The following is a 15,641-nucleotide window of genomic DNA, read 5'->3' on the forward strand; positions in this document are numbered from 1 at the left end:
CAACACTGTTCAAATGAAACTTGTGTATTATAACGACCACAGAGTTTCACCCTCAAAATCTCTTCCAAAATCATCTTTTAAAATGTTTCTATCTGTTTCGCCGAAATAATCCCCTAAAATGTCTAAAACGGTTTCGCCCAAATAATCCCTAAGCGTAATTCAGCGTGTTCCTTTTGTTTTTGGCATCTCTGCGCTAATGCATTTCAAATTAATAAGAAACCTGATTCCCGCGCTAAAACAATTCATCGCTAAGATGTTTCATGGAGAATTGTTTCCATGGCGTTTGGTTATTAATATCCTTTGGAGTTCGACCAAAAGAGTTGTTTCCGAGGCAAAGACATTAATGACTTGGATCTATTCCTGGAGAAATGTTGACAGTACCTGTCAGACATTATTGAACTTTGCCTGGAAACAATTTGATTAATGACTGACAGCACAGGTGTTCCAAATTCCCAATCGATTACGCAATCAATTTCTCAGAAATCCATCTCCCCTAGGGACTCTATGCCCATATATGGTGTGCTGTTCGGATCAATAGGGGCCATTCTACTCATGTCTTGTAACCGTATATTTTGTTCTTCATTTTCTTTTTTGATTCGTAATTCTCGCTGCCGTTTATCTTTTAACCGCATATTTTTTATTTCTTCTTCAGTGTCGTTTTTTACTTATAGTAGTTGTCATTTTCAAAAGTATTCTAACCACATGTTTCTTTGTTATTCATTGTCGTTTATAATAACTTCAAGATATTTTTTCGATGTCAAAAACGCCTTTTGTAGATAAACTCATTACCCTTGGTATTTTATACTTAGCTATGTTTCTTGTGCAATTTTGCATGCGTCACAGATACAACAGACGATACAACAACTCCTGAGGCGGAAGTGACTTATTTATACTCTTGAAATGTGGTCATAAATATGACACCACTCATATGATTCCCCCCCCCCCGAAAAAAAAATTAAGGCTCTTAATGAATTTTCTCAAACTCGTAACCTAACTAGATAGTTTTTTTAGACCAGAAAATCCTAGGACGCTAATTAAAAAAAACATAAATATATGAAGTCGTCTTCGAGAAAAAAAATCAGACATAAGTAAATAAATATAAAATTATTGCCCGTTTAAAGAAACACGATATATATATATATATATATATATATATATATATATATATATATATATATATATATATATATATATATATATATATATATTATATATATATATATATATATATATATATATATATATATATATATATATATATATATATATATATATATATATATATATATATATATATATATATTCAAAACCATATGCAATATCTTAGTGAAACTCACAAATATGTCCACAACTTACGGGTCAACAGAAGCAATGATGCACTGTAAAAAGTCGGTTTTCTAAGTTTTAAAAGTTAAAATAAGGGAATCTAAACAATTTAACTTCTTTTCCATGCTAGTCTTAATAACTTTCTACAACACATCATAATAGAGTGTTGGGGACTTGGGGTGTCAATTTTCGTATCAGCCACATTTTGGAGGCTCGAGATCGAGATGATCGAGAGAAGCGGCTTTGGTGGAGAAAATTACAAAACTATTATATTAGAATGAATTATATTATTATTATACCAGAATGAATTTGCCATTTTTGTAAGGTGCAACTGCATACTAGCATCGAAATCCCGGGAGTTCCGCATTATTGGATGAGACAACTAGAGGAAGTGAAATTGATGTCACTAATATGGCGAGAAACTCTCTTCAATATGAAGAGAAACTTGACGGGCATGCTATTCCACTAAGCAGTTTTAAGGAGATCAAATAGTTGTTTTGCTTGTCCGATTGAGCACCGAGCATATACCAGCAATACAACCAGGGTTTATCGCATAGTGAATATATCGAGAACGGAATCGACCTAAATTTGTAAGACCGTTAGCAAAAAGTCCATAAGGTGTACATATTTATAGTTTGTTATCCATAATTATTCTCCGAATAAAAATTTCCCATTCAAAATAATGTCTTATTTCCCATTCTATATGGGTTTCTTATTCAATCTGGTTTAACTGATACAGAGATTCGACGGCGAAAATATATCGGGTGAACTGCAGAGTCAATATTGACACTGACAATACAAAAGTAAAATATTGCGGCTAAAATTAATGTAACATATCTTGGCACTAAAAAACTTAACAATCTGCAGGACATGATATAAAACATTAAATACGGTTGATCGTCTTAAAATACTAGCACCAATTACTTCATTTACCGAAGCATATAAATTACTGTGAATGTTTTGGCACTTTTCATGGGGCTTAAAATGTACCCAAGATTCGCCATGGAGACCATCATTAGGAATTTCAGTCTTCGAAAACAGATACGGTACCGAAAAAATAGATTTCAGATACTTGACTGATGAAACACGACTCAACACGACTTCGTGCAAGTATGAAGAAAACATACTTTCATGGTTACGTATCTGCTACAACATAGTAAAGAACGAAGTTCAGCCCAAAGAAACCAAAAATTTATAAATACTTTTTGAAAAAAAAAACTCAAAAGAGAAAAATTTTCGTTTGATAATCCATGAATGGCAACTATGATTTCGATTAATCTTAATAGTAAGTGTTAATCGCGAAAACAAATTTATGGAATTTCGAAAGATAGCCTGAAAACCCTCAAAAATGGTATTGGACCGAAATGAAAATAGCACAATTGGAATCGCCATTACCGAAAACTCCATCCAGGAAAGACCCTCTCCCTGCCTTGAACAAGAAGAATAATCAATTGCATGGGTATGTGTCCTCTTTTTTTCTTCTTCTTATTTAGACGGTGCAAACATGTTATTTAGACGCAATATTAGATGCCATACTGGTAGCGCTGGTCCCTGACTCTCAGCCAGAAAGTAGGGATCTGCACCCTGCACTACAGGGAGAAATAATCTGCACCGTTACACGCTGCTTCTACTGGACAGTATATGTGCAACTTTACAGCCCAATTGACAGAAAAATGCACAATAAGAGACAAGTTGTGTGACCAGATATATGTGGTAGCCTAAAGCATAATTTGAAAAAAAAAACAACAGTTTTTTTTCAACTGAAAGTAACGAGCAATATTGAAACTTAAAATGAACAGAAATTATTCGATGTATGAAGGGGGTTACCCCTTGCTCAATACCTTGCTCTTTACGCTTAAGTTTGACTTTTTGTCGCAATTCTTTAAGAACGACTCCTGAAACACAAGGACTGTTTAATTAAAATAAAAGATTTTTCTAGTTCTAAAATACTGTAGTGTGAAGAGCGAAGTATGGAGGAAGAGACAGCCCCCTCATACCCAGAATAAATTATTTTCGTTTTAAGTTTCAGCGTTGCTCCTTACTTTCAGTTGAAAAAACACATTTATTTTTGTTTATTTACAATTAGGAACGGATGTTAATTTAGAGGGGGGCTAAAAAGAGTGCGGGAGGAGGCATGTTACCCTCATATAACTTTTTACTCTTAAAAATGACACTACAACTTTCAATTTCCAACCAAAAGTCCCCTTCGAAGTTTCCACGACAACCCATAACATACGAAGTGGCTCGGGAAAAAAAATAAATAAATGATACATTGAAGCCTTATGACACATTACTATAGGCAACGCTAGAGCGTGTATGTACACCTGAGACTGACAGTCCGTATCCCCTTGGATCGATTATTACTTGGTGGCTAATTCAGACTAAGATCTCAGTACCCATGACCAACTGCGTAAGTTCTTGCGTGATAAAGCTTCCAATCATATATGTTAGTGTATTGACATAAGTCAACATAAAAATTATTAAAAAAGCAAACGAGGTATTGGCAGAGAATCTCAAAGCTAGCCACAATAACAGAAACCAATGGATACATCAATTGGACAACGTTATATCTTAGGTGGTCTTAAGCGGTAAAAACCATACTGAAGAAGAATCAAGTGCTTAGTCATAAGTACTTAATTGCAATTTAACATCTTTTAAGAGTGACAAAAACATATAGTAGCTCTTTAGCAAAAGTACATTTTAAGTTTCTAATTTGAAGAAAAAAATATTTTGAGTGCGTTCCAAGGGGGCGCTAACTTCCAAAAATCACGTACACCAGGCGGTAAGTGCCAAGCATGGCCAGTGCGCGGAGCGTGGGAGAACTCCGCCATGCATGACAAAAGCTTACCAAGCGTGGCGGAACTCTGTCGAGCTTTAGGAGACTATGTCATGCGTAGCGGGACGGTGCGACGCACGTGGTGCTCCGAGATGTACACCTGGTGGCGGAAAGTGGACAACCCCTCGGTATGTTCAGTTGAACTAAACGTTGGTTGTTAAACCCATAGATGATCATATTCGAAAAGAATGTAATTGCCAAATTATCGTTCTCAAGATTTTTAGTATGAGCCCCGCAAAACAAGGCAGAATACTGTAATATCAGACACTTATCTATAATAATATGACCCCAATTATCTGATTTACCAGTAGTCTTATTGGTACTCAATCCAAATACAGGACACATGCGAAAAGTGAAGTTTGGTTGGTACTTGTGCACTAATTGATACATTCCGCTATAAACTGTATCAAGGAAACCAGACACGAAACCCGCTAACGGGTATATTGCAATAGAGAAATGGAATGCAAAACGTGGTTTTCATTGCGTTTACAATATTCAAACTGTTGTTTTTTCGGGTTTAGGGGGGAGGGAGGTACCTAGGTTAGGTTACGTATTTAGTATATGATATGCTTTACCCCCTCCCCCCCCACCCCTAATGTGCAAATATATAGCCCAAATTTATTTTCGTGTGTACCATTTAGTGCACAAGTACCGTTTGGTTAATACTAATGAAATAAAACAAAATAGTATAAAATATAATAGTTTATGAACAAATTTGGGCTATATAATTGCACATTAGGGGGGGGTGAGGGGGTAAAGCATAGCATATATTAAATACATAACCTAATCTAACCTAACCTAGCTACCTTTTAGTCCCCCAAGACCCCAAAAAGCTAAAGCTTAAATTTTGTCACGGACTGAGCAATATCTCACTATGTAGCGGAAACCTGTTTATCAATACCGGTTTTGAGATGTCAATGCGGTGTTTCTCTCATGTGTCCTGTATTTGAGAAGAGTACCGTCTCATTATAGGGTCATATCCAGGATTTTTTTGAGAAGGATAGGGCATACAGAAAGAATTTTTATCAGGGGGGAGAGAGGCTACTAAATTATTTTAAACTTTAGACCAGCATATAATGATTTAAACTCGAGACGACCAGAAATTACTGTAAAAAAAATAAATTAAACCCAGAACGAACATAGATTACGATCAATAATCTATCAAACATAAAGGCTATTGATAGAAATGAATAAATAAATCCTAAAACAAGTAAAAATAAAAAAAAAACATCCTCCAAACATTTTTTATATTTGCAACATTGAAAAATGAAAAAAATAACAGTTAAATAAAACCTTGAATTGCTGAGATTTCCAGAAATTAACATCATTATAAATTAAATATTTAGTTTATTTTCAATAGATTTTTCCAGTCATCTTGATTCGTATGGTTCTTATTATTTTTCGTCCGTTTTTTTTTTTTTTTGAAATTAAAGCCCATAGTTCAAAATACATATAGGTTTCAATAAAACGTAAATAACGCAATAGGCTTTTGAGCTTTAACAGTTGAAGGTTAAACAGTTGAAGGTAGGGGTAGTATACATACTCCGGTTTGCCCGATTAATTTTTGTTCGCTTTAAGTTTGACTCGAATATTCAATTTAATTTCTACCCGTTTTAGAATTTATTCATTCACCTAAATCAGTAGCTGTTGTCTTTATGTTTTATTCCAATACTTATTCAAATTTGTAGACTTGAGAAGATATGTGATCCCCGTCCTGCACTGGTATCCGAGATCACTGCTTTTCCTGAGGCCAAAATAATTCCAATGATTTAAAGAACACGAAAATTGGAACTTGGAATTACGACTTGGAACTTGGAATTACTTGGGTTACGACGTTAAAAAATGACCATCGTATCAACAGTTTGACTGACAAATTCAGACGATTCGAAATAGACTTATTACGAGTTTCAGAAACTCATATCCCAGGGGTAGGAAGCCTGAAATTAGGTGATATATAATTTGTTTACTCAGGCAGGAAGGATGGGGTACATAGACAGGGAGTAGGGTTTATGATGAATAAGGAAGCTGCTAAGTCTTGTTTAGGCTGAGAAGGTATTAATAATAATAGAATACTAATTGCTCATTTTATGGCTAAACAGTTCAGGGTATCAGTATAGTAGTATATGCCCCTGTAGAACGGACTGACGGAGATACTAGTGACTCAGATAAATTTTACTTACAGTTACAGGAGCAAATAGACAGGGTACCAGGCAGAAATATGAGGTTTTTACTGGGAGATTTTAAAGCCCAAGTTGGTAGAAATAGGAATAGATGGTATCCTACCCTAGGTAAATTTGGTGTAGGAAAAGAACACAGTAATGGATACAGACTTTTGCAATTTTGTAGGTATAACAATCTAGTTTTAACCAACACGGTGTTTGGTCATAAAATGGGTCATAAGTTAACATGGTATTCAGGTGATGGTAAGACAGCAAACCTTATTGATTATGTTATAGCAAACCAAAGACTGGCAGGATCAATACAGGATACTAGGGTATATAGTAGTGCTGTTATTGATGTTAAAAGCAAAGATCACCATCTGGTAGTGTCAAGGGTTAATTTAAAGCTCAAATTTCGGGAGGGTAACTACCTCCCGGGAAGTTATGACGTTGGTAGACTCCAGGATGAGACTCTGAGAGAAACTTTCCAGGAACAGTTGAATACTAAACTTAAGAGTTTAAAATTTGATAATGTGGAAGATGGTTGGAATAATTTTAGAAAAATAATTTGTGAAGTTGCTGAAAGTGTCGTAGGTAAGAAAGCTAGGACTGCAGCTAAGAATATTAGTGAAAAAGCTTTATGTTTAATAGAAAGGAGAAAGGACTTGTACAATAATGACCCGATTGATAGATCATATGAAAAAAAAAGAATGTAAAGAGAACAGAGAAAATATTCAAATAGGAACTAAGGAGACATGAAGAAAAAGTCATGGAAGAAAATGCCAAGGATCTGTCAGATGCAACTTGGCGACGTAATGTTAAAATATTGCACTAGCATGTTAATAAACTGAGTGGGAGTAGTCAATCCAGACTTGGCCCAGTTAAAGATAGAAATGGGACCACAACTAGCGATAAGGAAAAAATTAAAGAGAGATGGGCAGAACATCTTGAGAATTTGCTAAACCGAGATCGAGTTGCAGATAAAGATATAGAGGAAAATGAAAAAGTTTGTGATACCTTGGATGTGAAGGAAGATTTCCGTTGCGAGCAAGAATTAACGACAGTACTAAAAGGATTAAAAAATAATTAGGCTCCAGGGGCTGATAGGTTAGTAAATGCGTTTCTTAAATATGGTGGCTCTGAGGTTAGAAATAAATTACTGAAGATTATGAATATAATTTTCGAAAAAGGGGAAGTGCCAACTGATTTTAGGAAAACGTTAATTAAGCCACTTTATAAGAAAGGTGATAAAAGTGAGTGTGGTATTTATCGAGGCATTAGTCTGGTCTATGTAGGTAGCAAATTACTTAGTAATATGATACTTTTTAGACTGAGAGATGCCGTAGACAGTTTTAAGAGAAGAACAGTGCAGTTTTAGAAAAGGTAGAGGATGCGTCGACCAAATTTTCACTCTTAGGTTAATAATTGAGAAGTGCCTGAGTTGTCAAACACCTTTGGTCCTTAGTTTTATAGATTATAAGCAAGCGTTCGATTCTGTTGATAGAAGAGCTTTAGCAAAGGTTTTATCCTAGTATGGTATACCAGACTAATACATATAAGTGATTAGTGCTATGTACGAGAATAACGCTGCTGCGGTTAAGGCAGGAAATGAGGTTAGCAGCTGGTTTTGTATTAAATCAGGAGTTAAGCAGGGTTGTGTTTTATCTCCCTTTATATGGATTATTTTGATGGATTTTGTATTAGGAGCACAGGAAAGGCAATGGGTGACCATGGAATCAAATGGGGGGGGAAGTATCCTGGACTTAGAATATGCTGATGAGTTAAGCATCCTAGAGGAAAGTGTGGACAAAAGGAATGAACTTCGAAAGGCAGTGTAAGTACAGGGGGCAGAATCAGGGTTGGGAGTTAATGCCAGTGAGAACACGTCGTCAAAGCTATGAGTAAGTGAAGGTTAAAAGGTAATACCGGACAACAAAAACATTTACCAGGTGGGCTTTATCACTTACTTAGATCGTATTATTGGTAATGACAATGAGATCTGTGAAGGTATTAAAATTAGAACGGCCAAGTCTCAGGGTGTTTTTTCACAATTAAAAAAAGTTTGGAAGAATAGGAAGATAAGTATGCAAACCAAGATTAGAATATTAGAAGCTACAGTAATGATAGTAGTCAAATAATGGCTCTGAAGCATGGGCGCCTCGAAAAGCGGATGAAGATTTGCTAGATGTTTTCCAGAGAAATTGCTTAAGGATTGTTCTAGATACCCGGCTGACTGACCGCATTTCAAACAATAGGCTGTGCGAAAAATGGGGTTCAATACCGCTCTCTAGGGCTATAATGAAAGAAAGGTTGAGATGGCTAGGGCACGTTGTGCGGATGAAGGATGACAGATTGCCGAAGATTGTTCTTTTCGACCAACCGTCTAAGGTTAAACGGAAAGCAGGTCGTCCTCGTCTGGGGTGGGAGGACGTCATAAAGAATGATTTAAAGGAAATGGGAACCTCCTTGGAGAGTATAAAAAGGGAGGCTTTGAATAGATTGGGATGGAAGAGGAGCGTGCGTATCTGTGTTGGCCTCAGGCGGCTTGGTGCTGCGGTGAGTTGTTAGTAGTAGGCTAGTAGCATTCTAATTTCTGTTCGTTTTACGTATCACTTATTCTTTGATAGTAGCTTTCTTCGATAGACTTTATTTCCACTCGACGCAAGCTAAATAGGGTTCTTTACTTTTCTTTGAAAAAGAGTGTTTTTACAATTAATATCCGAAAATAGCAACCAAATATCAAATGATATAATTTAACCTTGAGAAGGAAATTATCACGATGCTCCTAAATGCAAGCAAAAAATTAAACACTGTGATTAGCCTGGGCTTTTAACCCCGACAAAATTAACAATCATAATAACCAGACACAGGTTCTTTAAGACTGATAAACTCACTTTAAAGCGTAATTATGCGTAGTAAATATTTATGGCTCACCTATTGTTTGACGGCTGGTTGCCTTGATTTCCAGGGTTGCCATAAGAGGCTCTGCCGCTGTCTAGACTGGTTGAGCTAGAACGACAATTTGGACCAGAAGGGGCTATACATCGATTGGCGCTTGAAGTTGTCGTAGTACTGGATGGACTCTCCCTGCCTGGGCTCTGATGAAAAAAGTTATATAATATCTAGTCATAAAAGGCGAAGGAAAATGAGAATGATAGTTCCAAGAATTTATCCAGAAAAATTAGCCAATAAGTTAAGTGCACACCATGAGGGGGGGGGGATTACAATCAATCAACTAGACGTTGGACAAAGATATGGACGCATAAAGTAGATACAAGAGCAACAGAACTTGCTAGATTATTACGCATAATATTAGGAGCAAGTTGAGAAATATCATACTAATGTATTAAGTCCGTGAATTGTATTACTATCAGCATAAAAAAAAACGAAGTTGGCGTTTATTTAGGTAATGCATAATACTTGAAAAATTTACACACATTAACTTGCATCATTGATTTTTACTTTTGAACAAAACAGACAAAAGGTATCAGATAAGCAAACACGATCGTAAGGGCCGACTTTCGGACCTTCTCTACCAAATAAAATCTCGACTATATTTTTTTATATAATTTGCCTGTTTTTTGGCTTATTATTTTTCCAATTGCAACAATCTTCCCAAAATGAACATGGTTCATTCAAATAAGTCTTATTTTATATATATATATATATATATATATATATATATATATATATATATATATATATATATATATATATATATATATATATATATAAATATATATATATATAGATATAAGATATATATATATATATATATATATATATAAAATATATATATAAAATGTGTATATATATATATATATATATATATATATATATATATATATATATATATATATATATATATATATATATATATATATATATATATATATATATATATATATATATATGTATATATATATATATATATATAGGGGATTATTTACATTTGGATTTGTAATAGCACACTCAAAATTCAAATATTAACTGACTAGAAAACCTGACAAATATTCGCTGAGCAAGAATTCAAACTTCTTATGAAATATGTTACTGAGTTTTTATTGCGTACATCGATCGTCACGAAACCAGAGGTTCATTTTATTTTTTTTCTTTTCCTTTTTTACAAAATAGTTATGCTTTTTAATCGGCTCGATACAATTATTCCAATATCTGATCGAATTATATCACAGAATTTGCGCAAAAGGGCTTTACTAATATTAAAACCGATGGATGATTTAGGTACTGTTGAGTGTGTATCAGAGGATACTTCACGAAAGGGATGGTCAAAAAATCGAAAGTCAGTTTTTTAGCCCAATGTTCACCTAATTTTCTTATGAATCCCTTGGATCGATCTTGCAAAAATACCTTTACTTCCCCCCTCCGCCCCCTCTACTTTTTCGGAGAGATACGCTGAAACTCAATAAAAATAATAAACGCAATAGCGTATATTCTTTATACAACTTTTGAGAAAGCCACTTAACCAAATAAAGTAAAATTCTCTCTTTAAAATCCTCGCTCTTTACGCTAAAGTTTTTTATGCTTTTAAAAAATGAAGTTATGAGAAAGAGTCAAACTTTAGCGTGAAGAGGAAGGCGTTGAGGAGGGGACAGCCCCTTTCATATACGAAATAATTTCTGTTCGTTTTAAGTTTAAATGGCGCTCCTTACTTTCAGTTAAAAAAAACTTTTTTTTTAAAGTTTTTTATTCAATTTCTGGACGTTTTTGAATTAACGCTGGTTTTGATTTTGGCTCACCGTACATGAATAATTAAAACAAAATTTGCATATTAATTTTACTTTATTTGGTTAAATGGCTTTCTCGAAAGTTGTTTAATTTTATTTACGAACGTTTTTATTAGTAATACATATGCGTATCTTACGAATTAACATAGGTAACGAACTTCTATACTCATATATTTTTAATACGTATATTAGGGGGTTCGCCGCCTAGTCCTTACCTCGCTCTTTACCCTAAAGTCCGAATTTTGTTCCAATGCTTTAAAAGTCACCCCTTAATCACAAAGGCCGTTAATTGGAATAAATAGCTCTTATGAAAGTACTAAAAAATCTTTTGCTTAAAGACCGAGGTATTGACTAAAGGGCGAACCCAATCATATACGTAATAATTTCTGTTCGTTTTAAGTTTTGATGTTGCTCCTTACTTTCAGTTGAAAAACTTGTTTTTTTATTTCTATCTTTTTTTAAATAATGCTGGCACTACAAATTTTAATATCCGTTCGAATGAGCCCTCTCACGATATTCTAGGACCACTGGGTTGATACGATCATCCCTGAAAAAAAAAAAAAAAAATAAACACGCATCCGTAATCTTTCTTATGGTAAAAAAAATAAAAAATTCCACATTTTTGCAGATAGGAGCTTGAAACATCTACAGTAGGGTTCTCTGATACGCTAAATCTGACGGGGTAATTTTTATTAAGGTTCTACAGCTTTTAAGGGGTGTTCCCCTTTTTTCAAAAATCAGTCAAATTTTTCTCAGTTTCTCACTTATATATTTCAAATCCACATAAAAATCTGATTCTTTTGATGTATCTACTGGTATCAAAATTCCGTCTTTTAGAGTTTCGGTTACTTTTCAGCCGGGTCGCTCCTTACTTAAGGGTTCGTTACCACGAACTGTTTGGCAACTCTCCCGAGTGTTTCATCTCCGTGAAATAGGTTGTGAATTAAGTAATTTTGTCTGGCTATGGAACAAAGTTTTTTTACCATTATTTATTAAGTGAGTTGGTGCTTGGCCATTACAGGGGCCACTTTTTTCGAAAAGTTGAAGAGCTTTTACTTCATTTCCACAATAAACCTAAATCAACGAAAAAAGAAAAAAAGAATAACAAAATAGTGGGGATAAACAGGAGTGCCGCTTCCACCACACATAAATTGTCACACTGCTTTTTAATTGGGAATTTGTTTTCCAAAAGAAATAATTAGTATTCCGATGTTCTTTTTTCTACTACGTTTTCACTAAACCCAAACGAGTATTTAGCTTTAATGTGTCTGAAGGAGGTAGCAATGCCACTTTTACTTTTGATGACTTCGGTTCGTTGTACGTTCGACTTGACTGTTCATTGTATTACTTAGTATGCATTCTTCAAATGCTGCCAATCAAGGGTTCTGAATGTTTGATTAGAATATAAAAATTATTTTAAATTTGAAATGAATAGATTTAGACGGGATATAACTGATTTTAGTTTGGTATTATTATTATTATTTTAGTTTAGCATTAATCTATTAGAATTAGTTTGGTATTAAAAATCAATCTCAAAAGATTTACCAAAACAAGAAGTTTTTCAAAAAAAGTAAGAGTTTAAAACTTCAAACAAACTCAATGAAACCCAAAAAGAAAAAAAAGAACAATCAATTCAAATTTGAAAAGAATAAAAATTTACGAAAAAAAAAAGAAGAGGGCAACCACTCCCCTAAAATATCGGAGTGCCATAGCGTTATTTGCGCTTTAGTGAAAACGCTTTGTATTTTGAGCAATGTGTTTTGTTTGTCAAAAAACAACTATAAATAGAAAAACCTGACAATTATAATCAAGAGCACGGAGGTGTGTTTTTGCACCTTTCGGCTTTTCTCATTAAAATGGCTTCAGTACTTTGAAATCTTGATCCAGGGTCAAATGGAGCTTTAGAGGTGCAACCGAGGGTTGGATGCCCTCCGATTGGGTTTTTTTCGTAGATAGGGCACTCGTTTGCGATTAAATCATGCCTGTTCATGTTCATATGATCAACCGTTCTTTATTCTGAGTCGATTAAAAACCGAAAAGAAAAACATGGGACATTCAACTCTCTACAAAGTCAACATTGTAAGACAAACTATGATTTTTGAGCTAGTGAATCAAACAGCAGTACAAATAAAAAAAATAAAAAAAGCTTAGGTAGGATTTTCATTTGCAACACATTCTTCTACTCTGGAGTACGATTATTCAAGCTGGATAAATCAAACAAAAGATGAACTGTTTGTTTTGATAATCCCAAGTGACAATGTCTACTTTTCCGAAGTAGAATCAATATCTCTCTTCCTTGCTCAAAAAGGAACTACCGTCCCATGACATCACGGATTTAAGGTGACATAAATTCTTTTTTAACAAAGGAATTTTTCCAAGCTAAAGAAGCAGATGAGGGCAGAGTTCCGGAAGTAGAACAAAAATACTCACGCTCAACTTTTATTTTTGTCTTTCCTTTTCCTAATAATATTCCCACTAGACAATGCAGGAAATGACTGGTCACAGAGTAATTGAATAAAAAAATTATATTGAAACTAAAGGGACTACACCAAGAGAAAGGCTAAAAAGAATTAGAAAAGAGTGTCTTATACCAAATGGAATTAAATTGGATCATGTCAGGACTTACAAGAAAATAATATGGAACAATGGCCATTGCACAGGAGAGGAGCTATTAGGATGGACCCGTTAAACTTAGTTTTTAAACGGTTGATCCTATATTTTCAATTGATTATCATAATTCACCCTTTTCTGCTTTGATAAGTTTTACCCCCCTCCAAAACCGATCTCGATACACGTGGCTGATAAAAGATTCAATAGATTTTAGATTCCAACAACTCTAAAGCGTTAGTTTTCAATTCTAATATCGGTAAACTAGCCAAAGACCTTGTCAGACGACCGAAGCATAAAAAGACAAAAATTATTGCGTGTTCTCTTTTGTAAGAAGTGTTGTGACCAGTGGTCGCACGAGGAGGAGCAAACCTAGCGACTATATTTTTCGGATTAGACTCAAACTCTGAAGGCGCAACAAAAATCCTAGCTGCTAATCCAAAACAAATTTTATTGAGATCCAACAGGCGCTTCGTATGGATGCTATGGATGTGAGATGAATTTAGAGACCCTCCCCCCTTTCTGTAGAGGTCGGATGGACTCCAGAATTGTCTTTCCTGGGCTCTGAATTGATAAATACATGTTCTAAATGAGTCCGACGTTATATGGTCTTTAAGAAATTTTCTTTCGACTATGAACCTCATTTTCCTTCTTTTTTTCATGCTCATATAATTTCCTATTCTTACCGTTGCCGATCCACAGAACACAGATCAATATATAATGATAAAAGCAAAACCCTCAAAAGGGATGCTACCAAAACAATTTTATGGGTCGGCAGTACAAAAACAAGCGGCTGTGTTTTCAGATAGAAGCCAGCTCAGGTGAACGGTTATTAGTGATATTTCAGAGGAACCTTCAGTTTAGTTAGAAGGTTCAAAATGCATTCACAGCTAAGAACATTAACTTTTAGTGGTTGAATCATACCAGAAACTTTTTTTTTTTGTCAATTTTATATTAAGGACGCTCGATACCATAAATATCATTTTGCGAGTCTCAGCTTCGGCTGACAGTCTCAAAGACAAAGGCCCATTAGTAAATTTCCCCAGCACCACAGAAAGCTCCCGAAGTAACTTCGGTAAAAATTGATACGGGGTCTTAAATGTGTCCACAGTTCGAAAAGCTAACGAGAGGCTAGTTTAAAACAAAGAAAACTTATAATCTCTTACTAATTTCTAAGCAAAGCATTATCTGTTCAATGTACAAACAGCATAAATAATATGCAACCTGTGAGGGAAAAGATTTTAATCAAGGCGATTGACCATACAGGAAACTTCCAAAGCTATCAGATTATTTATTAACACTTTTATTGAGCAGATTCTTTATGTTTTCTAAGCAGGTATGCTAGAATATTTTTAGGGGCTGCCCTTTCCTGAACTCTAAAAAGAAAATTTTGTTCCGTTCAATCACAAAAACTAAATTCACGTTATCTAATGACTTAAATTTCATTAAATCTTAATGTCTGTATTTCCGGTACAAAACGGGAGAAGTTAAACGGTTTTTCTAAGATTTCCGAGAAAGTAGGTGTTGGCTTTTATTTTTCTGTAGTTTATAAAGATATCTTATCAAAGCTATACAAGTTATGGCAAGATCGCCCTATCAGTTCTGAATAGTTTGGCCATACAAACTAAAAAAGTTTATAAATGGACGAGATAGGGTGATCCTTTATGGTATCGAACAGATTGAATTTCCCAAGTCGTGCCATGATACCACTGATTTTACTGTATCTTCTAGTTTACATGCGTTGAATTTTATAAGTGCTCTGATAATTTTTGAATATAACTTTGGGTTATATTCCCCCCCCCTCCATCAATAAAATGCAAGCCTCAAGATATATCTCCTGAAAATCCGCATCTGTTGAATCTAAAACTTAAGACGTAAAAGAAACCGCTTATATACATCATTTATATTTCTCATAGTCTTATCATTGAGCAATTAGTCACCAAGCCCTAATAATTTTTGGAGCACCAG

At 34.6% G+C, this 15,641-nt stretch overlaps 1 protein-coding gene across 3 annotated transcripts in view; it reads right to left on the reverse strand.

Annotated features, from left to right (window-relative positions):
- The window catches only part of ckn (CRK like proto-oncogene, adaptor protein), a 176,256-nt gene that overhangs the window by 76,106 nt on the left and 84,509 nt on the right, over positions 1–15,641 (reverse strand). For all 3 annotated transcript variants that reach the window (XM_089108256.1, XM_089108272.1, XM_089108264.1), the window contains exon 5: positions 9,256–9,419. In XM_089108256.1, coding sequence (XP_088964382.1) covers positions 9,256–9,419 — 164 coding nt within the window. The remainder of the gene's footprint in view (positions 1–9,255; positions 9,420–15,641) is intronic.

This window comes from Artemia sp. Qi Xiang Cuo, chromosome 1 (assembly GCF_049724085.1).
Source record: "Artemia sp. Qi Xiang Cuo chromosome 1, ASM4972408v1, whole genome shotgun sequence".
Lineage (NCBI taxonomy): Eukaryota > Metazoa > Arthropoda > Branchiopoda > Anostraca > Artemiidae > Artemia > Artemia sp. Qi Xiang Cuo.